Below are 27,048 nucleotides of genomic sequence, written 5' to 3' on the forward strand. Positions count from 1 at the left end.
GGTAATATGGAAATTAAATCTGCATATTTAATTAAATATATCTACTTACATATATTCAAACATATACGACTTGAGAATCTATAGATGCTAGTACTCCAGGTTTGAGGGTATGTCATGCAATCAATGCCCCTATTACTAAGGTATGACTAAACCCATTTAAACATCAGAAGAAGAAATGAATGGAAATTTTTAAGACACCAGTGAGTCAGTTCCAAAGACATCTGTTCTATTGTTAAATTATAATGCAACTCATTTGTTGCATGATATGAAATCCTTTTTGAATAAAAATGATCTAAATCACAAAAGTAACAGTGTGATTTTTCAGATCTATCAATGTGGAAATTTTACAAACTGAGGTCCCATCGTCCTCCCAAACCACACCTGGGCACCACAGTGTGCCCCTCATGCTGCCCTATTTTTTCTTTTTTGTAGCAACAAAAAGAACAGAGACTCGGGTATTTCTGAACACAATGAGATATTTGCAAGTTTCTTACATTTTCTTGCAATAGACTTACAATAAAAATCTCTTACCAGGAAGTTCCAGTTGGCATCAATCTGAGTCACCATACCAGAGAGGAACAAGCCCAGGAAGAGAAGGGAGAAGAAGAAAGCTGTCACAGACACAAACATGACCCATCCTTGGAGCAGAGGTAGAGGAACATTGGAGGAAGCCACCAAAATCCAGACAAGTCCCCCAAGCACCTGAAAGAAAAACAATAACAACACAGGGTAGTAGCTTTGCTTTGGAGCACTTTCGTGCCACTGAGTTAAACACATTTGCATCAACTTGCTCTCCCGCTTCCCACCCTAGGCCCCTGTACTCATCCCTGCTACCCCATTTACCATTGTTTCCATATTATTACACAAGATGTGTTCTTCCCGCTCAAGACCAGCTCTACCGAGAGCTTGGGTCAACCTGGATTTTCATGTTGGATTCTCTTCCTCATCCAAATCTTATCTAGTTATCTATATACACCTGAAGGGTTCCCAAGCCATCTGCACACAATACAGGGTTTCCAGGCATCTGCACACACCTGCAGGGTTCCTCAGCTATCTTCACACACCTGCAGCATTCTCCAGCCACATACATCCAGCTGCAGGATTTCCCAGCCATTCTCACACACCTGCAGTATCCTCCAGTCATCCTCACACACCTGCAGTATCCTCCAGCCATCCTCACACACCTGCAGCATCCTCCAGTCATCCTCACACACCTGCAGCATCCTCCAGTCATCCTCACACACCTGCAGTATTCTCCAGCCAACCTCACACACCTGCAGCATCCTCCAGCCATCCTCATACACCTGCAGTATTCTTCACCCATACACACATAACTGCCATGTTCTCCAGACATTTACTCACACTCGCAGTATCCTCCAGCCATTAACATATACCCTCCAGTAATCCTGCTGCCTCTTTAACTGCCACCCTGTTGATGGGTTTTCATTCCAGTCAACATCATACACACTGCCTGGTCTTCATTTCCTCTCTTTCTGCTCTCATTGCTTGCTAGGGAGTTTCTGAGAGAAGAACAGCTGTAACACTCTAATTTCTCATGTACAGTGTACATTGTTCTGTCTTCACCACAGTCTACTTGTACATCAGTTCCTACCCATACAATCATAGCTGCAACTGCCGTTCAAGAGAGCAAGCAATATCAAGGCACCAGCATTTACGATGTACCATGCTCTGGAAATCAAATTTGTACCTTAGATTCATGTCATAGTCGATAACTATCCACACACTGTGCTAGGTGCTATGAATAGAATCAAGCTGCACTGGCCTCTGTCATCATGAAACCCAGTCTATTATAGGAGACGGACAGCTAAGCAAGTGATGAAAATACTGCTGAACCAATGCCAGAGCTGGGGGAGAAACTGGGTTCTATATTTCCACAAAGTAAACGTTCCAGATACAGATCTGAACAGTCAGGAAACTTATCCCAGAAGTCATAAGCCTCAGGACTGGGCTGGGATGATTTAGAAAAAAACCTAAGCAGGAGATGACTCGGTAGTGATCAGGTAGGAGACAGGATAGCACCTAGCACAGGCAAAGAACACAGATCAGCAGGATATGAGCACCTGAGCCAAGTGGTAATAGGTTGGAGGGTCTTGAAGACAGTCAAGGAGATTCAGTTCATGCAACCACAGTGGTGGCCATGCTCAACTTGAACAGAAAGTAGCAGCTTCAAGATCTACACTTAGAAGTTTTTCTGGCAAGAATGTGAGAATGGACTGGAGAGGGAAGGATGCAGGACTCAAGGCTACAGCACAGCATCATGATGGTATGGGGAACAGAGAGAGGTAACGGGTCAGATAGAAACTCATAAGTAGATGATGACTGTACTTGACCGCCTAGGACATGACAGGTAAGGGGAGTAAGGGCAATCCCCTGATTTCTGGCACAGGGAATTAGGATGGCATGAGAAAGCCAAGCACAGGAGGAGAAACAGGGGCAAAGGTAATCAGTTTTCTCCATCTTACCATGAAAGCAAGAAAAGTGTCATGGCCTTTGCAGGACACAGTAGTAGCCTTTTGTGATCTGACTAGTCCATTTTATCCTTTCCTTATGCCACCAAGCCCTTCACATTTTTTTTTATTATGGAAAAAAAAATCCACAGCTCAAAAACAAAGCTCTTTCACGTCTGAGTGGCTGGCATTACTGGCCCAGGACGTCACTGGAGTATGCTTGAGTCATTAACTCATATCTTATCTTGAACTTAAAAAAAAAAAATCTCTGCCAAGTTCTACCCACTCTCAGCTACCCTCTCCCCTGACACCCACCCCAGGAGGGATTTGTTACATACTGGACATACAGGGGAACTGAATAACTTGGCTTTGCTCTGTCTTCACTAACACATCTTCTTGGTGCTATACTACTTATATTTCTGCAGCCAAGTCATTTATTAATTCCATGGTAATGCTTTCCTATCAGTTAGAGACTAAGCTAGATTTGGCAACACAAAAACTTTGCTCACATCCTTGCCTCAAAGATACCTCAGGCAGGTAGGAGCACCCCCCACCCCCTCCCCCGCCCAACACAGGATGTTCTCAGTATTTGTTTAGTGAACAAACAGAGTAGTGCTTATATGAGAGCTGTTTGAGCTCCAAACCTGAAAGGCCAACAGGCATCGGCATGTGGCTTCATATATACTTAGGTAATATCCAAGTTGAACAAATCACAAAAGATTAAAAAAAACATTCAAGTTTTAAGACAAAGGGCTCAGCCATATATTTTGATGTACTTAGAAAAAACACTCTATAAACATAATACATTACTGCTTGTGTAATGATAGTTCAGGTATCCTAATAGTTGTGGTATTATATCTCAATTCCTATTGGTTTCAAATAAAAAATTAACAACCCCCAATGTTTTATACAATAAATTTAAATAATGAATATTAATGCGTGTTAATTTAAAACTGCTGCTTTATCAGTGATCATGAGAGTTAGAATAAATTTGTTCCTCAAATTATCTCCTCTCTTATATCATTTAATGCATATTTGAAGGCAATAAGAATATCTCTAATACATCGATCTTTTCTTGCTTGCTTGGGTCTCCTTTCTAGTAGCCTTTTTTTATTTGCTACCTACAAATAACTTATATTACCTTAAATACAGCTAATGAATTGTAAATCATTACAATCAATTAATTCAAGCATCACTTATTGAGCAACTCTGTGCAAGGGTAATGAAAAATAAAGAACACTTGGTCATCATTCATTAGAACAGGCAAACTGAACAGACAAGCACAGTCATATTACTCAGGCATTGTGGTAAGTTCACATCTCTAAATAATCCTTTGGAATAAAAGCAGGATTTAATAAACCCGAATTCAGAAAGACGGGCCCTGAACCTACTGCTAGACACCGAGCAAGAACATTCAAGAAGAAAAGCAAACAGGTGAGATCCCAGCTTTCAGAGCTCTCACTAAGGGAGAAATACACACCATTAAATCTGATTCGGGAACAGACTGTGGCAAGTGCTATAAAAAGAGCTGAGCACAGTGAGTTCCGTGGGGTGGGAGAGGGGAACAGTAATGTAACAGGAGGGATCCCGAAAGGTGGGCAGCAAGGCAGATTTGAAGTCAGGCTTAGGCAGGGCAGCTAACATGTACAAGAAAGAGTACGGGTTAACTGCTCTGTCAAACTCAAAATTATAGCCTTTCCCGCACCTGGAGCTTGGAAAAGGAAACTCGGTACTTAGAGAAGAAGTGATCTGATTGGCCTCATCTGTGGTGTGTGGGCGGCATGGCAACGGGAGGGAGAGGAGGGAATGAGTGCTGGTTCTTTCTTTCTCAATTAACCCCACCCACACACCAATCCTAGGCATCATGTGTTTGTTCTGCTCATGGGCTAGCTTTGAATGACAGTGGATGAGTGCAATTCAGCTCCCATTTAAGTGAATGAGCGGATGGCACAATTAAACTCATGTTAGATAGCCATTTTCCCCACTTCAAGAGTATCACTGATTGGCACCTACAAAGCCCTGGGTTCGACACCCCCCCCCCCCTTCTCACATATACAAAAAGAATAGCTTGCTGCTGTAGTGTTCACTCTGGCTTTGACTCAAGCATCTCTTCCCTTCTTCACCATTTCCTTTCGATGAAAGTTACCTGTTGCTGGAGAATTTCTCTCCAGCTCCCACCACCAAGTCCCGCCAGTCTCAGAGCCCACTTATAAAATAAACACACAGACTCTTACATTATTTAAACTGCTTGGCCATTAGCTCAGGCCTGTTATTGTCTAGCTCTTACTCTTATATTTAGCCCATTTCTATTAATCTTTACTTTGCCACATGGCTCATGGCTTACTGGTACCTTACATCTTCCTTGTCCTGATGGCGGCTGGCAGTGTCTCTCTCTCCGCCTTCCACTTCCCAGAATTCTTCTCCTTGTCCCGCCTATACTTTCTGCCTAGCCAATGGCCAATCAGTGATTCATTTACTGACCAATCAGCAACACACTTGACATACAGACCATCCCACAGCAGTTACCTTTCCTTCTAAGTGTCTTAACCTGGCTTCAACATTAATAAAAGGGCTTCAGGTGAGACTGCCTGCGCTTGGAATACTGGATTCCAATTCTGGGCTTCAGTAAGCTTGGAACATTTCCCAAATAAGTGATAATCACCAGTGCCCCTGTTTAGTGGAGAGAGTCATTCATGCTCTTAGGAGTGAACAGCGGACCACTGAAACAGTTAAAATCTGAGGGAGACGAACTGATAAAGTATCCTGGCAACAACAAGTGTGCATACTGCAAAGAAAGGTATTAAAAATGCCACGGTGCACCCACGTTCTCATCTTGGATCTGAGTCCACATTCTGACCTCATGTCTACCTCTGTCCGCTGGGGCTCCCTGGTGTTCTGAAAAGCATGATAATTATGTGTAAAATGTGCTTCCACTTAAAATTTCTGTAAGCAACTACATCAGGGCTCACAGATTTCAAGCCTCAAACTCTAACAAAAGGCTTCTCCACACCCAGGTAACATAAAGCAGAAAACCTTCTAGAAGCATTCGTCAGCTTCCTTGTAGTTGGCTGTCCTCATCTTCTTGGCCCAACTTTATAGTTACCTGGCACAGGTGCTCAATTACGTTCTGAGGTGAAGTTATTAATTTGTTACTTGTTATGCTTTGAATGTGCAATGTTCTGCAGGCTGTCTTGGGTGGATGTGGAATCTTTTAGAGGTGGAGCCTAGCTGGAAGAAGTGGGCCACTACAGGTCATGCTTTGAGGGTCATAGCCTAGTCCCCTTCCTGACTTGAGCTCTCCTTCTATTACCTGGTTAGAAGAGATATGAGGAATCCCTGTTATACACGTCCATGGCCGTGAACTCCACTATGCTTTCCCTGACATGATGAACTGTACCCTCTCAAACTTTGCCAAAGTAAATTCTCTCTCCTTTAAGTTTCATTAGTGAGGTATTCTATTATCACTGCTATGGGAAAAGAAATTAATACACTACTCATTTCTAAAACAACAGATATTTCTGTGGTTGAAAATGTTTGTCTATTACATTTGGCCTATGTAAACTAGAAGGTTATGGCTTGACTAGAGCCCTCTTCCCATAAGAAAACCAAGGGGGTGGATATTCAGCTACAGATCACAGCACCCTGAAGCCTCACAGTTGAAGTTGAAGCATGTTTTCCCTAGAAACCATCAGCTGGTAAAAACACACAGCCCCACAAGAAAACATGGTCCTGGCAAGGACACAACATTTGTAATTCTGGCTGTGTGGATTACAGACATCTCAACCCATCTCCTATTTGGATGATTCTCCTACACTCCCAACGAAGTCATTTCAACAAATATCTCTTTTCTTTTCAAAAGACACTGATTTCCTGACGAGCTTTTTTTTTTTTTAAACACATGCTCTGACATTTTAACTAATAACTTTCCAACCTACTTGATAGCTCCATTTTTGCATACATACTATTGTCTTAAGTAAATGGGCTAATTTCTATGACAACTGACTTTCACTAATGTTGGGAAGGAGAATAGAGAAGAAGACACCAATCTTTTTTCTTTTAATTTTTTTTATTCATTGTACATACCAACCACAGATCCCACTCTCATCCCTCCTCCTGCTCCTTCCCCCCTCCTGCCTCTGTCCCCCACCCCTCCTTCCTTCCTCCCCTCCTCCAACAGGGTAAGTTCTCCCATGGGCAGACAGCTAAGCCTGGTACATTCAGTTGAGGCAAGACCAAGCCCCTCCCCACTTTATCAGAGGAGGACATCAATCTTAAGAGACAAATTACCAGACCTAATATCTCTCAGAGAAAACTACTTAATTATTTAGAATTTTCTGTGTTATCCGATTATCAAAATAACTGGCCATGCCATCTCTCTTCTGCAGGAAGACTGAACCAACAAGCTTGGGGGTGGGGAAATAACAGTCTCCAAGTGTGACTTACAGAGTTTGAATATGAAGTCAAAGGCAATACAATAACAGAAATATTAGCTAACATTTATTGGGTTTTTATGGCCAAGTCTTTTCTAAGAATTTTATTTTTATCAACTTAATCCTCACAGAGCCTGAGAGATATTATGAGCCCCCTCTTACAGGGAAGTTAGTTGAGGGGCAGAAGAACTCTTAGTAACTTTGCCAAAGTCACACAGTTAACAAATGTTAGACGTGGGATTTGGACTTGGCACTGGGTTCCAGAGCATATGCTTTTTTCTGTAGCTGGAAGTTTCTCTAGTCCCACCCAAGCAACGTTGCAGAAAAACTTTGGGTGACTGTCCAAGCAGCCAGCTGTCTCTACCATTTCTAGAATTATGGAAGTTGCTTGCAATGTAATTCCTGTTTACTCAGGTAATATTACATCCTTCTGGGGTCTTTGATGGAGTTGAAGACTAGATAGTTATAATATTCCTTAGTCATGATAAAAGATAAATTAGATATATAACTTTAGACTCACAAAAATAGGATAGATTATAGAATATTTCCTAATTTTGCCAAATATAGACTAGCTATTATAATGGTAACTCTTGCTTGATAACTGTTCTATTATATGTAATTTTAATGTGTTAAAGTTAAAACCTTCCTTTTTTATTAGACAGAAAAAGGGAAGTGCTGTGGGATGTCTTTCTGTACGCTGTGAATATGTGTTGCTCTGATTGGTTAATAAATAAAGCTGCATTGGTCTATGGCAGGGTAGGATGGAGCCAGGCGTGAAAATCCAGGAGAGATAATGGAAGGAGAAAGGAGAGTAAGGGGAGATACCAAACCACCATCCAAGGAACAACACGTAACGGGACGCAGGTAACACCATGGAACACGTGGCGATTATTGATTAATAGAAATGGGTTAATTTAAGATGAAGGCGCTAGGTAGCAAAAAGCCCGCATAGGCCATACAGTTGGTAATTAATATAAGCCTCTGAATGATTATTTTATAAATGGCTATGGGAACTCAGGGCTGGGCAAGATTGGAGAAACTTCCAGCTGCTTTTCTACCTCTTTAAAGTGTGTAGTGTTCATTCTAGACTTAGATTTCTATCAGCTTTCCAAATGACTGCTTCAAATCATGGAAAACTGGCCAAATGGTAACATAGTGAAGTTTCATCCAGAACTTCTGAACCCCTCACCTACTTGTTAAATGATTCTGTTTTGGGGGTGGTTATTTACTGGGTACCTGTTCAACATTATAGTTATAAAAGATGTTTAATATACCCAGAATTTATCACCTACATATGAGAGAATCTATAATTAATTCCATGTTACATACAATTTATATTCTGAAAGGTTTTTTTTTTGTTTTGTTTTTTAAAACTGGAAACATACTTATGTTAAGAGATACAATCTTTGGCTGGTAGACACCTTGACAAGACAGACCATAAAATGCAAGTTCATTTATAACACAGCTGTGCCTGGTGGTAGCCATACTAGAGATTCTGGGTCCTACCCACCTCAAACTTCCTTTTTTCTGGAAATGCTTCTTTCCCAATCCCTTTTCTCTGCATTCTAGCCTATCATCTCATCCTCTACACACAAAGAACTAGGCGCACTTGTCCATACATCTGCCTAGCATACAACAAAGTGCTGTAGAGCCCACCTGTGGTAGCACATCTTCCAGAATTCTCTGGCTGGAATCCATCCTCGGTGTTCCTGTGGTTACTGATGCATATATCCTTTTGACCATTTACAACACCTAGATTGAAATCATAGATTCGCATGCCTATCACTCACTGGGCTGTGAAGTCAGAAACGGTGACATTTCCTTAAATGTTTCTTTCTGAACACTGGGAACCCAGGGTGTACTTTCTACATAAGGTGTTCAGTTGTGTCCTGCTACAAAGCAACAGAAACCAATCAGTGAGCAATGAATGGCTCGAAACAAAGTGCTAGAAGTGTAACTTCACATCCCAGGGATGCATGGCTGTCTGAAGTCCAGACCATTTCCTGGTACGTGATGGATGTCAAAAACAGGTAAGGAGACTACCAAGTAGAAGCATGTCCTCCCCAATTTTCTGGTGACTGTAGCAATGAGCACCACCTACTATAAGATCTTTGGATGCTGGGGGAGAAGGTAATGGAAAAGCAGTCATCTCTTGCAGACATACCTCACCAGCACCAATTTTCACTCTTCTTTCTCCCCATTTGCCCAGACACCCTATTAGTACTGAAACAGTACTTTTGACCAGGATAGCCTCTGGGTACCTGCCATCTTGCTCACTAACTGTGCTGACATCCATCCAGATTGCTTCTAGATTAAGCCAGGTACAGGCTACAGGCTATAGATTGCACTAATCTAGAAGTTCAAGCAAGTAAGATTTGTTTTGTTTGAATTAGGGAAGAATGAATTCTGGGAAGCAACAGCAGAAAAGGCTTATGTAGACTTTGTCTATGAACACAGTCTGTTAATTGCAAAATAAATTTGACTTTCTACTTTGCATTTGACTTCCATTTGTCAGTGCTAGAAAATTATACCTTCACCTCATCTGACTCAAACTTCTTTGTCAGTTTTCTAAATAGCTAATGCAAACCCTAAAATAGAAAGCAAATAGTGTAGAAGAGAAACGAAGTTCTGGCCTCTTTGCATTTGTATTTGTCAATCCCCTTGGTTTCTGAAATGTCCTTTCCATGTATGTAGGTGACTCCCTATCCTGTAGATTAAAAATGCCTGTATGCCAATGTTCTGGCAAGAACTGGACAGACCACTACCTCCTTCTTTTCTTTTGACTGTCTTCCTTCTGAATGTCCTCAAACATAAGTTAAGAATGCCAGACAGGGTTGCTATGAAAGGAGCCAATCCTCTTCTATAAAACAAGCTCATGAGGAATTCAGGCCACACTGTGTAACTGGGAAAAATATTAGCATTTGCAGTGGTAAAGAGCATCTCTGCCTCCAAACTGCTTCTCTCCACTTGCCAGTTCTTCTAGAATATTCTTACACACCGTTAGTATTATAAGCCAATAGCAGAGCATTTGCTGACTTCTGCATGTGTGTCATCCAGAGTACACTGGCCTGATACCAGTTCCTCATCACTGTAGGCCCTTTTAATTCAGTCCCACGCCAGCAGGTACGTCAAGTCCACAGCTCTTACTACCAGGCACATTTTTATACAGCAGCATAAACCAAATCTCCTCCCCTTGACCTTTCCCTTTACATCTCAAGGTCAATCCTTTCAGAAAGTTGGTTCAAAGTCTTTACATTCATTTCATATTTCCTACAGGGCTGTGAGTCAGGGAACATGAATGCTGAACAGTGAACTCTGGCAGGGGCACTGGCTTACATTCCCTTACAGGAAGTTAAAGGCTCTTTTCCTGTGATTAGAGATTGTTAACCCATAGGCACAGAGGGAGAAAAAAAAGTCTTTTGTACAGGCGTACAGGATAAAAACCCATCTAGAGAGGCAAACACATAGGCTGCTAGGCCTTCTCAGTCTATTTCAAACTGTCTCTTTGCAATCAAAATCTATTTTCTGGCCAAGGAAAGAAAGTGCTATATACCAGAACATTTACATGTTAGTCATACTATATTCAAAGACATTGGTTGAAAATAACTGGAAATAACTTCCAGAGTCCCCTGCATGACTGCACTTGCCCCCACCCCCTCCCCTCTTTCCATTAGCCTCCCCTTGTGCTTCTCTCAGATACATCTTATACTTCAGCCTCGTCTAGTATCCCTTGAGAGAGCATCCAAGTTCATATATCAGTCGACCGGCGAAGCCTCGGGTTTTTCTCCTTTATTTTCTCTAGCCTTCTTTTCCTTGCTTTTATTTCTGGGTCTTATCACATCTTATCTAAACTATAGTAATAGTAAGACCCCCTGACACACACACACACACACACACACACACACACACACACACACACACTGATCTCCTGGCCTTTTAACTTTAATCTCTGTGTTTTACAAACCAATTTCAGGAAAGATGTCTAAGACACAAGTCTGACCACCTCTAATGCTGTCCTCGGCAGTGCTCCATGGAGAACAGAGTCACAGCCTGACCTATTTGTCAGCCAACCACAGCTTCAGTTTTGCCAGCAGCCTCTTCCTCTTTTCCCCATCTTCTCATCAGTCATGCCCAAATGCTAACAATTGCTAGAGATTTTATGGTATGGACTGAGTTCTTTCTTCTTCCTTTTCTAAATCTCTGAGGTTTGTATATGTTCTCTTTTCCACCTGGAATTTTGTCTCATTTACCATTTTAGGCGAACCTCAAATGTTACTACCCCATTAAAGCTCCCTGTCCTAGCTCACTAGTAGCCAAATGTTCTCTTTCTGATAGTATTTTCAGAAGCTGACCTTAGCATTTCACAAAACTGTAAGTGCTTCTTGACTTTTATATCCTGCAACACTTTTTTTTTTTTTTTTTTTTTTGAGACAAGGTCTACTTAAGTATTCCCTGGCTGTCCTGGAACTCACTGCATAAACCAACCAGCTTCAGATTCACAGAGATCCACCTGCCTCTGCTTTCTGAGTGTGGAAATGAAAGGCATGCAGCAACATGCCTGGCCTACACAACTGCTTTTAAAGGCAAGCACTACATATTAGTTATCAGATTCCCAGGGCATAAAGAGAAGGCTCAATAAACAGTATGTTTCTTAATATGTTATTATGTTAAATAAAGGGAAATGATTCTGGCACTGGAACACTACAGTTAGTTGGAAAATGTGTTCTAGAATTCCTCTCATAAAGAGAAATCTAAACAACTAATTTGAAGGTGTTTTCTTAAACACTGAAGCTGTGAGATTTACTGAATAAATCAACGTTATTGTTTTCCACAGTTAATGGTATTGTGTTTGATCTTTCTTAACACATTTTATAAAACAATTTCATTGAGAACAGGACCCTAAATATCTTGTGTAGTCCAAGAGTAGAGATACCCTGATATTATTACAGCTAGGCCTGGACAGAAAATGCTTTGGTTGTATTTCAATTTCATGACAGCTTTTCTTCCCCAAATAGAAGTAACTTTTTGTTTTGTATATCCTGTTAACAAGATTATGTAGGCTTTCGGGTGATGAGGCATCCAAACAGTTTTGTACACAGTCTGTAGTGATAAATATTCCCTCCAGAAACACTGAGAGAATTTGAAAATGCTAACGTTTTGTTCAGGAAAATCAGTGTGGGCATTGTATGGCGCTGTGCTAGTGTGGACAGCCTTGAGTGTCGGACCCCAGTGTTCCCACTGTTGGAGACAGGGTCTGTTTTCTTGTTCACTACTGCCTAGGTGAGGTTCTCTGGCCCACGAGGTTCCAGGGATTCTACTATCTTCGCATCCCATCACACACCGGAGTAACTACAAACATAAACTACCATAGAGGGCAGCTTCACAAGAGTCCTGGGAACTTGAACAGAAGTCCTCATAATTTTGTAACAAGTCCTTTACTCATTGGTCTGTAGTGGGTAGCCATTCCAGCTTTGATCTGGAAGTTCCAATCCCCATTGAGGCTTCAGTAACTGTCACGCCTACAAGGCGGGGCCAAGAGAGGACCCTGAAGACCCGAGATTCAAAACTGCCTCTCTTCCTGCTTGGACCGGGATGCTAGAGGTAGACGGAGTAGAGTTCTCCAGAGAACACCGCCGGACTGCCCTGCGTCTTTCACAGAACCTGCAACCTTCATTTGTAAGTTATGCCATTAAATAAATCTCCCTTTTAACTACGTGGAGTGGCCTTAATAATTTCGCCAATATTGGTCCTTTGTCATGGACCCTGAAAATGATAATTTTTGGTGTTAATGTTTTCAGCCTGAGCTAAAATGCTTGGTTTCGCAATATGAACCTTGTATTAAATTCTATATACAGATAATACGGTAAGGATACATCAGGTAAGGATAGCTGGGGCCAAAACCAAGGGGCTGCCAAGTTAGGAAACCAATGGTAGAATATACCTATCTCCAAAAACCATATCATGAATGCAAAATTGGAATAGTCCCCACTTATGAAACAGATGTTGTGAACTGCCTTACTTGGTTCTGGTGGCAGGCACTATTAACAGAGAGTCATGAGTGCATATAGTACCAGAGACTGGGATTAAATTCTTTGAGCAAAGTTCCTACTGGTAGACGAAACCATCCTCACTGAACACAGTTTGCATAGCTTCAGAGAACGACATGACACAGAAGGAAGACATCTTGGAGATAAATGGATTTCAATGAAAGGTCAAAATTAAAAAGGAGTTTAGAGATACCCAGAAACATCAACAGAAGCTAAAATAATTGGTTCCAGGCTGGAGTTCACTTTGTATTTGAGACTGCGCCTAGGGAATCCTCACATTTAATTTACAGGGAGAATAATTTCTGAAGTGGGAGTCTGTGACTTAGGACTCAAAATTCCTAGGGCAATTGTGAAACTTAGGGATGAAGGTGCTTCAGATGAAGGACTTAGCTCTTCTCTGCACATCATTGGAGTGGGCATTCTAGGCAGAAGACCACCAAGGCTGCCTGCTGGCTGCTTTCTTAATCCTACGATCCAGTATCACGAAGCATTCCAGAAGGATAGGGGCCAAGAAGGAACTGTTGCTTGGGCTCAAAGTGGCTTCTCATTTCCCCGAGGTCACTGGGTTCCTTGGTACATTTTGATCCTCCCCATGGGGAGAGGTAACAGGAGGTTTGGGGGAAGAGGTAAAAGATACTGCCGACTTAAACTTGGAAGGATGTTTGGCCATAAAAATAAAAATTAAAATGTGGGGCTAAGAACTCAATAAAGCTTTTTCACTTTACTCCAAAAGTGCCTGACTTCAACCCCCAGGCCTCACCTAAGAAAAGCTGGGTATGGTGATGTGTGATCTCAGGGCTAGACAGGCAGGGCCAAGCTGATCCCTGGCCAGCCAGCCTATTCTGCTTGGCAAGTTACAGGCCAATAAGAGATCTTTCTCACCCTGATCTCCACGGCCAAAACAGAGTTGACAAGACAGTGAGATGGTTCAGTGGGGAACAGGGCCTAACCTCAGGCCTGTGAACCTGAATTTGACCCCTGAAACCCACCTGGATGTAGAGAACTGACTCCTGGAAGTCATCCTCTAGCCTCTGGACAAGCACTGTGGAGTGAGCATGCCCTCCCCTTCCCTCAACAAACAAACAAAATATAAAAAAAGAAATGGTGGACAGTTTCCTGAGGAGTGACAGGTTGTCCTCTGGCCTACATATGCACTTGGACATACAGGCATGACACACATACCCCCACATGAACTGCACATGCATGTACACACACACACACACACACACACACACACACACACACACACACGTAAAAGTACAAGTCCAAATGGCTTCGGGAAGAGACTCTTCTATTTTGATAAGAGTCTGAGCACATGTCAGGGGTAGTAAGTTGCCAGAGAAGCAGAAGTTTGAGAAAGCAGGAAGCAAGCTATCATTGCCTATTTGAAGTGTGTGGGATACTTCCCCACATTTCCAGGATCTAATCATCTTATCCATCCTAACAAGCAAAAACATTCACATTTGTGAGAAAAAAAACCTCTTTATTTCTCTGTTAGGCAGAGCCTGGCTCGAAGGCTGTATCAGTGGGTTGCAGCTATTCTGTGTATTAGAATCTCCAGGGAACCTTTAAAAAAAAATTAGCTGACTCTGGGTGCGCCCCTAGAGATTCTGGTTTAATTAGCCTGGGCTGGCAACAGTACTTTTCGAAGCTGCCAAGTTATTAAGTACAGCGAGAGCTGAGAACTAACTACTGTGGTAGATAGGAAAAGGAGATAGGGAGCTAGGAGGAGTTCAATAAGTCACCTCTTTGGTGACTCTTAGTTCACCTTCAGAACTACAGTGTTCCATAAAGTGTGGCCCATCCACAGGTGGGTCCTGAGTCCCATTTGATTTGGTAACAGGTGGGAAAGACTTCTATGCATACATTCCATGTATGTATGTATATATATATATTCCATGTGTATATGTATGCGAATTATACTGTATAAATATATTTGAATAAATATATAACCAACATATCAAATTTGAGATTAAATGTATACTGCTGCTGAGGATGGGGCTAACTTCTAACCAAAGGTTAGGCAGTGAGTTTCTGTATATGGATCTTCTTTAAATTTCAGGATAAGTAGGAAGTAAGTGAAGACGTGGGAAGAACTCCTGAAAGAGGAAGTGAGCATGTGGAACTTGAACATGGCAGGAAAGGAGCCCACAATCTGTGAACTCTTTCTCGCCAAAGCTTCCTGTGTTAAAGGTTGTGTCCATCCACAGCCAGGAGGCTGGTCCAATGCCATCTCTCCCCGTTCCTCTTATATGGATGCCTGCGACTCATCTCAGTCTTATTCCTACACGGCTGAACTGGGCTCGAACCCGAACCCACACCAGGGTCTTCCAGCCTCACAGTTACTCTCTGACCACAGCTGACTCACTTGGGTCTCTTCTTTCAGATTCAAATCTGAGCTAAACCTAAGGTGGCTTGGCTACCTAAGCATAATGGGGCAGAAAACCAACGCTCACAAGGTTTTCAGCTCCACAGCACAAAAGGGAAGCCAGAGTGACCCAGATCCAGGTTATGCAAACTCACAGGAGAGGATGAGTGACATGAAAACCCTAAACGGAGCAAACAAAACCAGCCTGCAGGAAAGGCCCTCCCTGCCTTGCTAACATTTCTTTCTATTTGACATTCTCTGGGCATGATGCAACCTCAGTTGCCCAATTTATATTTACACATTCCCCCCTGGTCCACAAGGAGCTTCAAAAGCTCCCAACTCCACAGCATTCCTTTCGCTGTTTTCGCTGTTAAGTTCAAGTGTCTAGTTCAACAAGGTTTGCAGGGCAGGCCTGGGACACCAACTTTACTCGGGCCAAGGAAAGTGTTCGGGGAAGGTTGGGGATTCTCAGGTAAACTGGAAAAGGGCAAGGTGCAAAGGCGAGGGCTGTAGGCGACACCCCGCATTTCCACTTTCCCCTACCGTCCTCACACCCACTTGATTACACACTGCCAACTGCACTTATCATCTCACTTTTCTCCCTGCCCTGTTCTTCCCCAATCCAAAGGGCATTGACGACGGCAAGGGTGAGTCCGGTGAAAACCATACCCAGGTTTCAGCCTCCTTCTCCTCCTTTCCCTGGCGCCTCCCGCCCAGGCTTTCCACATCCTAGCAGCTTCCTGGCCACCCAGTCATCAGTCCACCTTTGCACCACCCAACAAAATGGCAGGTTAGCGACAGGAGGGGCCCAGGGCGCTGGTTCCTCCTCTAGCCAAGCGTAGACCCTGTCCAAAGCCGAGTTCCCCAAGACTTCTCCAAGCGCTACCACCCCTCTCCTGCCCAAGTCCCTAATCTTGGGCCCTTTGCCTGCTGGCTCGCTCTCTAAGGGACATTTCCATTCCAGGCCGGGCGAGCAGGTGTCCGCGTAACAGGTGCCAGGCAAGAGGCCCCGGCACAATGTGGAGAGGACCCCGAGACCGTCGGCAGGAAAAAGGCCACTTCTAGAGGAAGGAGGCTGAAGGAGGGCGCCGAGGGGGCCAGACCAGGCTGGGGGCAAGGATGCTGCCTGTCCCTGCTCCCGGGGCTAGATCGTGCTCCACGCTACCCCACTTACAATCTCCAGGCAGACGAAGGCTCCCGAGTAGGTCCGCAGGATATCGGGGCCGGCGGGCAGGGTGACCCGGGGCGCCGGGAAGGACACAGCGGGGTTCGGGGGCGGCGGGACTGCCGCTCCACCGGCCGACATGCTGCCGCTGCTACGTCTCCGCGTACAGCCGCCACCGCCTCCCGCGCGCGTCCCGCCTCCGCCTCCCGGGCTTGGCCGCCGCCGCCGCCGCCGCCGCCGCCGCCGATCCGGTCCGCGGGCCCCGGGCGTGCCGAGCGCGGAGAGGGCGTGGCCACGGGCCCGCTGCCGACAGAGCCCCGCCCCGTCACGTGGGCGCAGGTGAGCTCGCCTCCGCCCCGGCACCCGCAAGGGTCACCCGGACAGGTGCGGTGCGCTCCGGGGGCGCGAGATCCGCAGCTCTCCTCGGCTCTTCAGATCACCTGCTGCCCCTGCGCTCAAGGTTCAACGAGTCCCACCGGCCCATCCCACCCCAGTCTCCCAGCCGGTTCTCATCCACTTTCCCCAGTTGGGCAGGAAGACAGAGGCTGTGACTCAGAAGGCGAACTCCAAGTCGCCAGGCACACCTGGAAAGTGGGGTGCCTGTTTTAAAGGGGACGCTAATGGGATTTTAAACATGCCACCAGGCACTGGGTCCCCCGAGAGCTGCTTTGAGTCTTTCCTGCTCTATTCCGGAAAATCCCTCATGAGGATGTCCACCAATGATGGACAGAAAAGTTCAGTGCACAGGAAGCACTCTTTAAACTGTAGGCAGCTTATAGGACGGCAGCTACTCTTCCAATTTTGAGATCTATATTATTGCTCTGTCTACGTACGATGTTACTCACATTAGATTTCCACATAGACACTTCATTTCACCATCAGACACGGACTTTTGCCACTGTCTTCTAACACTTCGCAGATATTTAAAAAACAAAAAACAAAACAGGATGCTATGTATAAGTCCCCTGTCTCAATTTACCTCCGTGCATCCCCATTATATTCTTGGATTACAGTGTCAACGTTCTGTACGTGGGATAAAGGAAGGGACATTTCTCAAAGATCATCTGAAGATAAGTTAAATTACATACATCAGCACACACGTAGATCAAGCGGAAAAAACAATAGCTAACCCGGGCATGGCAGCACATGCCTGGTATACCAGCATGTCATAGGATGAGGCCAGATGATTGCCCTGAGTTTAAAGCCAGCATAGGCTGCATTACCAGTAATAGGACATTTAGGGATACCCAGGAAGACCCTGTCAAGTAACAAGAACAACAATCAAATATATGCATGTGAGATGTGTGTCTACTATATACATATGTACACACACACACACACACACACACACACACAACAATATCAGACATTCTCCAAACTGAGTCTTGTTCTGTGCTACCAAGTTTAGCTCTTGAACTGTGCATTGCTTCCTGCATGGATTGTCAGCAGGTTTTACTCTATGTCTTTATTATTTTAATGATCGAAACTCATAGGTGTGGTGGTGGCACCAGGGTAAAAGCCACAAAAGAGGGTGTGGATGAAACCTTTTATATGCGTCTCCTGTCACCCACACCTGTTAGTCACCACTTTCTGGCATTTTGTGTGTGCTGTTTGTCTAATAGGAAACCTCAAGTTTTCTGCATTGGTCTGTTTGATCAATGAACTTGTCTCTGCCCAGACCCTGATTGGCAAGAAATTTTTTATTTGCTGCCTAGGAAGCACTTAGATTACGTTCAAATGTGAGGGCCACCTCAGAGACTTCGTTATGGAGATGCTCAGTGACAAGATATGGGAAGTATTGTGGTGAATGAACTTGAAATGACCTTGAAGTTTCCAGACCCATTCGTGATTTAAAGTCTCAGATGTGTTTATTTTAAAGTTGTTAATGAAGAGAAAGCTTGCGACTACATCTTTTCCAGCACATACCTTGCCATGTTGTTTTTTCCTGCCCATATCTACTTTGGTTTCCAGTTTGGTGAGCAGGATGAGAGAGGCTGATGTGCACCTCCCTTCTACTACAGCACATCTGCTCAAAAAATGAATGCTTTTCTAGAATAGGTTCCCTTCTCATGACTGCTACCTACATCTACCCATATCGAGAAGAGTTTCCTCTTCATGATGCCAATACCTCTAGCATCCTTCCCCTCCCCTCACTCCCAGTTCCTTTTCCATAAAAATTGACCCTGATTTCTTAATAGTGTCACCCTTCTCTTCCATTTCTGCAACCCCCCAGCACATCTTACTTTGCTCGAAGATTGTCTCTGAACGCCCCCCCCCACTTATTTGACCATTAATGTTTATTTATTTTTTTCTTTTTCTTTTCATCATTTGCCACTAGCCCTCTTTTAATATTTTGTGGCTGAGTCTTGCTTCACTTGCCCAGGCTGGCCTCAAACCATGTACTGTCGCCTCACCCGCTCAAAAAACTGGAATTGTAGGGATGCTCTTTCTCACCCCACTCAGTGTTCACTCTGTAACACCTGCGCCGGTCCTGCTTCTCAGCACTCTGCTGTCTTTATAAAGAGCCACTCCATATGGAGTCATTTTGCCACCAGGAATTGGGGAGCACCACACTTTCTGATGGACTCTCCTATTCCTCTATGTCTCCTTCCTTACCAATTCCTTGGTTTCCAGCAGTTTCTCCTGCCTCTAGTCTCTGATTGGCCCATTTCTGGCATCTCCGGCTTCTCTAGCCAGCCTGCGCCTTTAGGAGGGAATTTGATAGTGCTTGCATTAGTTACACACACTGCTCTCTACCTTGTCTTTTTCTTTTCTTTTCTCTTCATTGTTCCATGTTTCTCAGCCTGTGTTCAGTCTAACTTCTCCATCTGCCCTCTCTGTTATCATTGCACTTCCCAGGGTTACTGAAAGGGCCTTGGAACCGCGACTACTTGTGGTAACTAGCCTTTGTTGGGCCTTATGGATTCCTCTATCCCACCCCATTTCTCTTGGTTATTATTCCCCAGCTTCCGGCTTCTTTCCTGGTCTAGTCCTTGTGCCTAGAACAAGTAAACAGTGTTGAATGGATGAAAGCAAATCAAGACCATTCAGAACTTTCTGACTTCTCTTATTGTTCAAGGAGTTTTGGGACATCTAGAACATTGAAAACACTGCCGTTGATACAGTTATCCAGGACAAACACCTGGGTATTTCTCTTCACAATTCCTTCTCATGCCAAAGTTTTATTCAGCTACTGTTGTGAAATGGCATGCGAGGGGCCTTGGTGGGTTTGAGCCAAGGAGACATGCCATGCAGGCGACAGCCAAGGGGACATGGTGGAAAGTTACTCACACCACTCAGGCACAGCATCCACGTGGAAAGTTTTATTATTAAAGGGGGAGGGTAGAGGGAATAGAGAGAACGAGGGAGAGAGAGAGAGAGAGAGAGAGAGAGAGAGAGAGAGAGAGAGAGAGAAAAGGAGAGAAAGGAAAGCTGAGGTGCATGCAGCCTTGTGAAGGGAGAGAGGGAGAGAGGAGGAAGAAGGAGGGGGAGGGGATTTTTTTCCTCTTAAAGGAGGCTTTACATAAGATGACATCAAGATGCTGGGCGGGTCCCCAAGGGATGGGCCTGAATGACAACGGCTACCAGATCTGGATTTTACTCCTGATGATGTATTGATGTCTTCTCGTTCTCACTGTTTCTTTCTACCTCACAGGACACTCCTTCTCACATTGAACATCCTGTCCGTCTTAACTTCCTCACTTGTGTGCTGCATTCGGCCATCCAAATGATTTCCAAACACAAAACTGACCACAGTCAACCCTCTACTTATAACCACTCTAGAACCCCATGCTTCTCTCTGGGCCAATTCCAAATGCCGTGGCATGCAAGTATCTCTGTGACAAGGCTTCTGATGGACATTCTCGGCTCCCAGCTCTACCAACCCACTTACACTTGTAGTAACTGCCCTGTCCCCAGCCTTCCCACACATTCTTCCTTCCAATAGAAGATCCTTTCTTTTGTCCTGCTTCTACATTCTATAAACTCTTTCCTAGAAGATCCCTTTGGTGACAGGGGCAGCACTTGCTGGCAGCTTTCCCCTGTCCAAGGTTTCACAGGACCTGTCCCTTTGTGTGTGTTCCCATTACTTATTGGGCTTACTCTTACCATTACCTTGCTGAGCTAAGGTGCTGTTCACTGTCTCCTATCTCTTCACTAGAGTTGTGTAACAGGATATTAATTTCAAAAGTACAGTGGGGGGCACCAGGAAACGATGAGTATCAGGTATCAAGGTGACCTGTGTATCAGACCGCTGGAAGTTTAAAGCAGGGTTGATGGCAAGCTCATTAGACAATCTGTGAACTGCTCACTTCTGCTAGGAATATTTAAATCTCAAGAGTAAGAGGGTTTGAAAAGAGCCCTATTTGGGGAAGAAGTGGAAGGATCATGCTTCCTTTCTCTTCACTACTCTCTCTGTCTAATTTCAGGAAGTTGTTAACATTGAGTCACCTTGCATAATGCCAGTTCAAGTACAGCCAGCCCACCTAGTGAAATCTGCACTTAATTCTCTCTCTCTGCTTCTTTGTCTCTACTTTCTTGCTTCCTGTTTCTTTTCATAGGCAAATTTGAAGTCCATCTAAGTTTTTCATTTCTTTCTTTACATTTCCTTCTGAAAATTAATCTTTTACTTTCCCTTTCTCTTTTTTGACTTTCCAGTTTCTACTTTCCACTCGGTCTTCTGCATAAACGTCTTCTGTTGAAACCTTTCCCTCTGTTTCCAGATTTCTGATTACAGAAGCCAGCGACATCTGATTTCTACTCTAAACAGGAGGACCAACAGTTGCTAAGCTGAAAAAGAGGAACCAACTAAAATCAAAGAGAAAATTATGTGAAACTGTGGGTTTTAGGCTTTGCATGTCGCACGATTGTGATTAGATAGGAGAGTAATGATGGCAGTCCTGTGGTTTTCTGAGTTTGAAGGATTTTCAGAGTGCAGGAGGGAACTGTTCTTAGTAAAGACCTGCAGTCTCCTTGAGTTTAGGTGACGGAAGCTTGGCATTTAAGGGAATAACAGGGCTAGAGTTCATGGGATATTAAAAATAAAAAGCTGTATACCAGTCAAAACTGGGGGCCCAACAAAGGGGGTCCCTGAAGTATCCAGGGAAGTACAGATTAATCATATTAGCACATGAAGATGAAATATCTCTTTAAAGCAGGGCAGAAACACTTCAAAGGAGCAAAAGTTCATACAGGGCCAAGAAAAGTTTATGTTTCCATCTTCTGTAGTGGGCAAATTACCAATGAATGGAGTACTGGGTGGGGTACCCAGAGTTTTACCTCAGTAGTAGAACAAATTCTAAGTTGGGTCAATATCTGATGTAGCCCAACATCACAAATCTTTTTCTTTCTTTATTTTTTGAGATAAGGTTTTCTAGCTCTGGTTAGCTAGAAAACTCATGACATGATCCTCCTGCCTCAGTTTCCCAAGTGCAGGGATTATAAGTATGAGCCAACACACCTGGCACAAATCCTTTAAAAAATGCCTGGAAAGGGATAGCTTACTCAAATGTGGTACAGAACAACACTTAGGAGTTTTATAAAAATGCAAAAATACCCAGCAAACAGCAAGATAAAGTTTACAATGAACATTAGTCATTTAAAAATTGCCAGGCATATGAAGAAGCAGGAATAATGAAATATAATGAGGATATAATTAACCATCATATACAGGTAAAAAATCAGCATAGATTTTTTCCAGTGGGAAGAACATTAGGATAGTTATTATGAATGGATGTCATGTGTTAAAAAAGAAAATGGAACACATTAAATAGAAAGATTTAATCAAATTGAATTAGATATGAAGACTATAACTGGACAGATGAAAACTATTCTGTAGAGGATTAACAGCAGGCTAACTATTGCAGAAGATGAGATCATTTGACTTGAAGGTGTAGAAGCAGAAACTAATGTTATATACATAGTAACTAAGTGACTGAAAAAATGATCAACATTTCTGTGAAAGGTATAGTTGAAACATTTTAATATTTTTGTAATCAGGGTCGCAAAAGAAGATGGGAGAAGAAGGGGAATATTTAAAGAAACAATAGCTGAAAGATATCCAATTTTTAAAGAATTTACACTCACAGATCTTAACAAACTCAACAGACTGGAGAAATTGGAAACATGAAGAAATCTAAACCAAGTCACATGCTAATCCACTTGCTTAAAGCAATGATAAAAATCTTTAAAGTAACCAGGAAAAAAAACTCCTTGCGAGGCCCACAGAAATCCACAAAGATACCCCCACAACAGACTGCTGGCAATGATCGCGAGACAGCCCGAACTGACCTACTCTGGTGATGGTATGGCCAAACACCCTAATTGTCGTGCTAGAAACCCCATCCAACGACTGAGGGATCTGGATGCAGAGATCCATGGCTAGGCCCCGGGTGGAGCTCTGGGAGTCCAATTAGCGAGAATGAGGAGGGTTTATATGAGCGAGAATTGTTGAGACCAAGGTTGGATAAAGCACAGAGACAAATAGCCAAACGAATGGAAACACATGAATTATGAACCAATGGCTGAGGGGTCCCCAACTGGATCAGGCCCTCTGAATGGGTGAGACAGTTGATTGGCCTGATCTGTTTGGGAGGCACCCAGGCAGTGGGACTGGGTCCTGTGCTCATTGCATGAGTTAGCTGTTTGAAACCTGGGGCCTATGCAGGGTCGCTTGGCTTGGCCTGGGAGGAGGGGACTGGACCTGCCTGGACTGAGTTTACCAGGTTGATCTCAGTCCGCGGGGGAGGCTTTGCCCTGGAGGAGGTGGGAATAGGGGGTGGGCTGTGGGGAAGAGGAGGGGGGTGGGCTGAAGGGAAGGTGAGGGGGGCAGGAGGGGGGAGAACAAGGGAATCCATGGCTGATATGTAGAACTGAACTGTATTGCAAAATAAAAAAAAAAAAAAAGGAAAGAAAACAGGCTGAGTGAAGCCATGAGGAGCAAGCCAGTAAAAAAAAAAGAAAGAAAGAAAGAAAGAAAGAAAGAAAGAAAGAAAGAAAGAAAAAGAAAAAAAAAGAAATCTCCTTGCATCCAGAAGCAACAAAGTCAAGAACAGCAAAAGATTGTACATAGGTAGTAATTTGAGAAAGAAGAGAGCAGAATGTCATCATTAAACATTGTTCCCCTACAAGTCTATACACTAAAACCAAGTGTTTTCAAAGCTATTTTCATGTATGGAAACAATTGAAAATAATCAAGAGCAGGCAATGAACTACAAGAAAGGGTATATGAAATCTTGCAAGTAGAAAAAGTTGAGGCCACCTGAAAAATCTAATTCTACACAGAGGAAATGCCTAGAAAGGATGCACATATGAGGGAACACAGGATACCTTGAGTTGTGTGTGTTGGTGGGGCATGTGTGTGTGCGTGTGTGTGTGTGTGCATGTGTGTGTGTATTCATGTGTAAGTGTATGTGTATATATGCAGAAATACCTGTGAAGGCCAGAGTCCGATGTCAAATGTCTTCCGACATTACTTTCTACTTTATTTTACTTTATTTTTTTTCTGTATTAACTTGGACAACATTAAAAAAATACTTTAGTGTGTTCTTTGATAGTTTCATTCACGTATATACCTTTACCATACTCATCCCCAACACTGTCTCTTGTTCCATTCTCATACCCACTGGTCTTCCCAACAGTTCCCCCTTCTACTCTTCCATTTTCATTTTTAAATTCATTATTTGTGACCACTGAGTTGAATTTAACTCTGACTTCTTGCATGATCATGGGTAGGAAATTACTTCCTGGAGCATGGGCAACTTACCAGTGCTATACTATTGAAGACAGCAGCCACTGACTGTCAACAGCTTTTCAGGAAGACATAGGGCCTCACGAACTTCTCTTCCATTTTGATGGACTATTGATAGGTCCAATCTTGAGCCAACTAGCCACAGCTTCTATAGTTCATGAGTACAAGTGCTACATCACATCCAGAAGACAGCATCACACAGTACTCCTTTCCGTTCTTCTGGGATTCACTGATTTGTCTAGGCTGTCCAGCAGATGAAATCCAGTGATTAGCCTGTTCCCACCTCTCTAACATGGCTAATAAACACACATCACTATATTCAGATTTTTGCTTTTGTATTTTTGTTAATTTGGTTTTGAGACAGGCTCTCACTATAGCCCTGTCTGGCCTGGAGCTCACAATGAAGACCAGTGTGATCTCAAGCTCACAGAGATCTGCCTACTTCTGCCTTCTGAGTACTGGAATTAAAGGTGTGTGCCACCACATATGTGGATGGTACAGATTTAAGCTCTGGTCTTTATGCTAATATGGAAAACATTTTCTCATCTGAGTTTATAAAATATCTGAACCATTCCCTTAAGGTATCTTAAATTTAAAGAGTATTTTCTTATAATTGCTTAAATCAAACCATGACAATAGTACATTATAAGATTTATGGTAGCTATAAGAAGTACAGTGGACCTATATGATATCACAAAAGTCCCGAGATGGAAATACCACTAATAGTGTCCAAAAGTCCTTCTGTTTCACTTAGACTGATTGACTGGTACATGCAGTTAAATTATGAAAAGTTAAAGATAATCATCTTTAACTGAACTTTGAAGGAATAACATAAAAGAAAGAAATTATAGCTGATAAGCAAAGGAACCATACAGAATTCACAAAACATGCTTGATTAGTCCAAAAGAAGTCACACAAAGACAAAGAAGAAACCAACAAACAAATATCTTACTTTAAACACAAAGATAAAAAGATATTAAAAAGCTGGGTAGTGGTGGTGCACATCTTTAATCTCAGCACCCAGGCAGAAGCAGGTGAATTTCTGAGTTTGAAGCCAGTCTGGTCTACAGAGTGAGTTCTGGGACAGCCAGGTCTACAAAGAAAAGCCTTGTTTTAAAAAAACCAAATCAATCTTCTACATATTGTGTGTATGTATGTATATATACACATATATATATATATATACATATATGTATATAGTGTGTACAACACACACACATATATGTATATATGTACACACACACACACACACACACACACACACACACACATATAAGGGGTATAAAGTAGTATGCCATGAGAAGATATTGTTAAAAAGCTCAGGTGATGCCTTTATTGGATTAAATATTTTTCTTCTTTCTTTCAGTTTTTTCTTTTTTCATTATTAAGAAATTTTCTATTCATTTTATATACCAACTACAGATCCCCTCTCCTCCCTTCTCCTGTCCCCCCATTTTTCCCCCCAAACACACCCCTCATTCCCATCTCCCCAAAGGCAAGGCTTCCCATCCTGGTACATTCAGTTGAGGCAGGTCCAAGCCTTTCCCCCTGTACCAAGGCTGTGCAAGGTGTCCCACCATAGGCACTAGGCTCCAAAAGCCCACTCATGCACCAGAGATGGATCCTGATCCCACTGCCAGGAGCCCCCTAAGCAGATCAAGCTAAATAACTGTCTCGCCTATGCAGAGGTCCTAGTCCAGTCCCATGGAAGCTCTACAGCTATTGGTCCACAGTTCATGAGTTACCACTAATTTGATTTGGTTGTCTCTGTATGTTTCCTCATCATGATCTTGATGCCCCTTGCTCATAGAATCCCTCTTCCCTCTCTTTGACTGGACTCCTGTAGCTCAGCCTGGTGCTTGGTTGTGGATCTCTCCATCTGCTTCCATAAATTACTGGAGAAAGGTTGTATGATGAGAATTAGGGTATTCACCAATCTGATTATAGGAGAAGGCCAGTTCAAGCACCTCTCCACTATTGTTAGTAGTCTAAGGTGAGGTCATCCTTGTAGATTCCTGGGAACTTCCCTAGCACCCTGTTTCTCCCTATTCCCATGATGTCTCCCTCTATCATGGTATCTCTTTCTTTGCTCTCTCACTCTGTCCCTGTTCCAGCTCAACCATCTCATTCCCTTATGTTCTCATTTTCCATCCCCTACCCTCCATTGCCCCTCTGACCCCCAGTTTGTTCATGGAGTTCTCATCTATTTCTCCTTCCCAGGGTGATCCATGCATCCCTCTTAGGGTTCTCCTTGTTAGCTAGCTTCTCTGGAGCTGTGGGTTGCAGTCTGGTTATCCTTTGCTTTAAATCTAGTATCCACTTATGAATGGTGAGTACATACCATGTTTGTCCTTCTGAGTCTGGGTTACCTCACTCAGGATCACATTTTCTAGTTCCATCCATTTGTCTGCAAATTTCATGATATCATTGTTTTTTTAACTGCTCAGTAGTACTCAATTGTGTATATGTGCCACATTTTCTTTTTCCATATATATATATATACTAAAAGGATATAAAGTAGTATACCATGAGAAGATAATTTTAAAAAGCTCAGGTGACGCCTTTATTGGACTAAACATTTTTTAATGCCATGAAAGCTATCAATATTAAAATGAGTCAGTGAAATGGCTTAAGGTCACACACCCTTCCCTAGCCTCCTCAGTTTCCCTGACTGCCCTTTACTCACTTCTATTCCAGCCTTCCCGAGTGCCAGTCATGTATGAATTATTTGCGAATTTCCAAATTTTTATTGCTTTATAATAATTTATAAAGTACATGATGTAGAATTAGTATTTATGAATGGAGACAGAAGTACAGAAATCC

The 27,048-nt window shown here is 43.1% G+C and overlaps 1 protein-coding gene across 1 annotated transcript in view; it reads right to left on the reverse strand.

The window, feature by feature from the left end:
* Mal2 (mal, T cell differentiation protein 2) overlaps positions 1-16,634 on the reverse strand; it is a 29,372-nt gene extending 12,738 nt beyond the window's left edge. Inside the window, exons 1-2 of the mRNA XM_059247395.1 lie at positions 16,488-16,634; positions 532-702 (exon numbers count right to left, since the gene is read on the reverse strand). Of these exons, the coding sequence (XP_059103378.1) occupies positions 532-702; positions 16,488-16,619 (303 nt within the window). The 5' untranslated portion in view covers positions 16,620-16,634. The remainder of the gene's footprint in view (positions 1-531; positions 703-16,487) is intronic.
* Between the last annotated feature and the right edge of the window lie 10,414 nt (positions 16,635-27,048).

Source organism: Peromyscus eremicus, chromosome 20, assembly GCF_949786415.1.
Source record: "Peromyscus eremicus chromosome 20, PerEre_H2_v1, whole genome shotgun sequence".
Classification (NCBI taxonomy): domain Eukaryota; kingdom Metazoa; phylum Chordata; class Mammalia; order Rodentia; family Cricetidae; genus Peromyscus; species Peromyscus eremicus.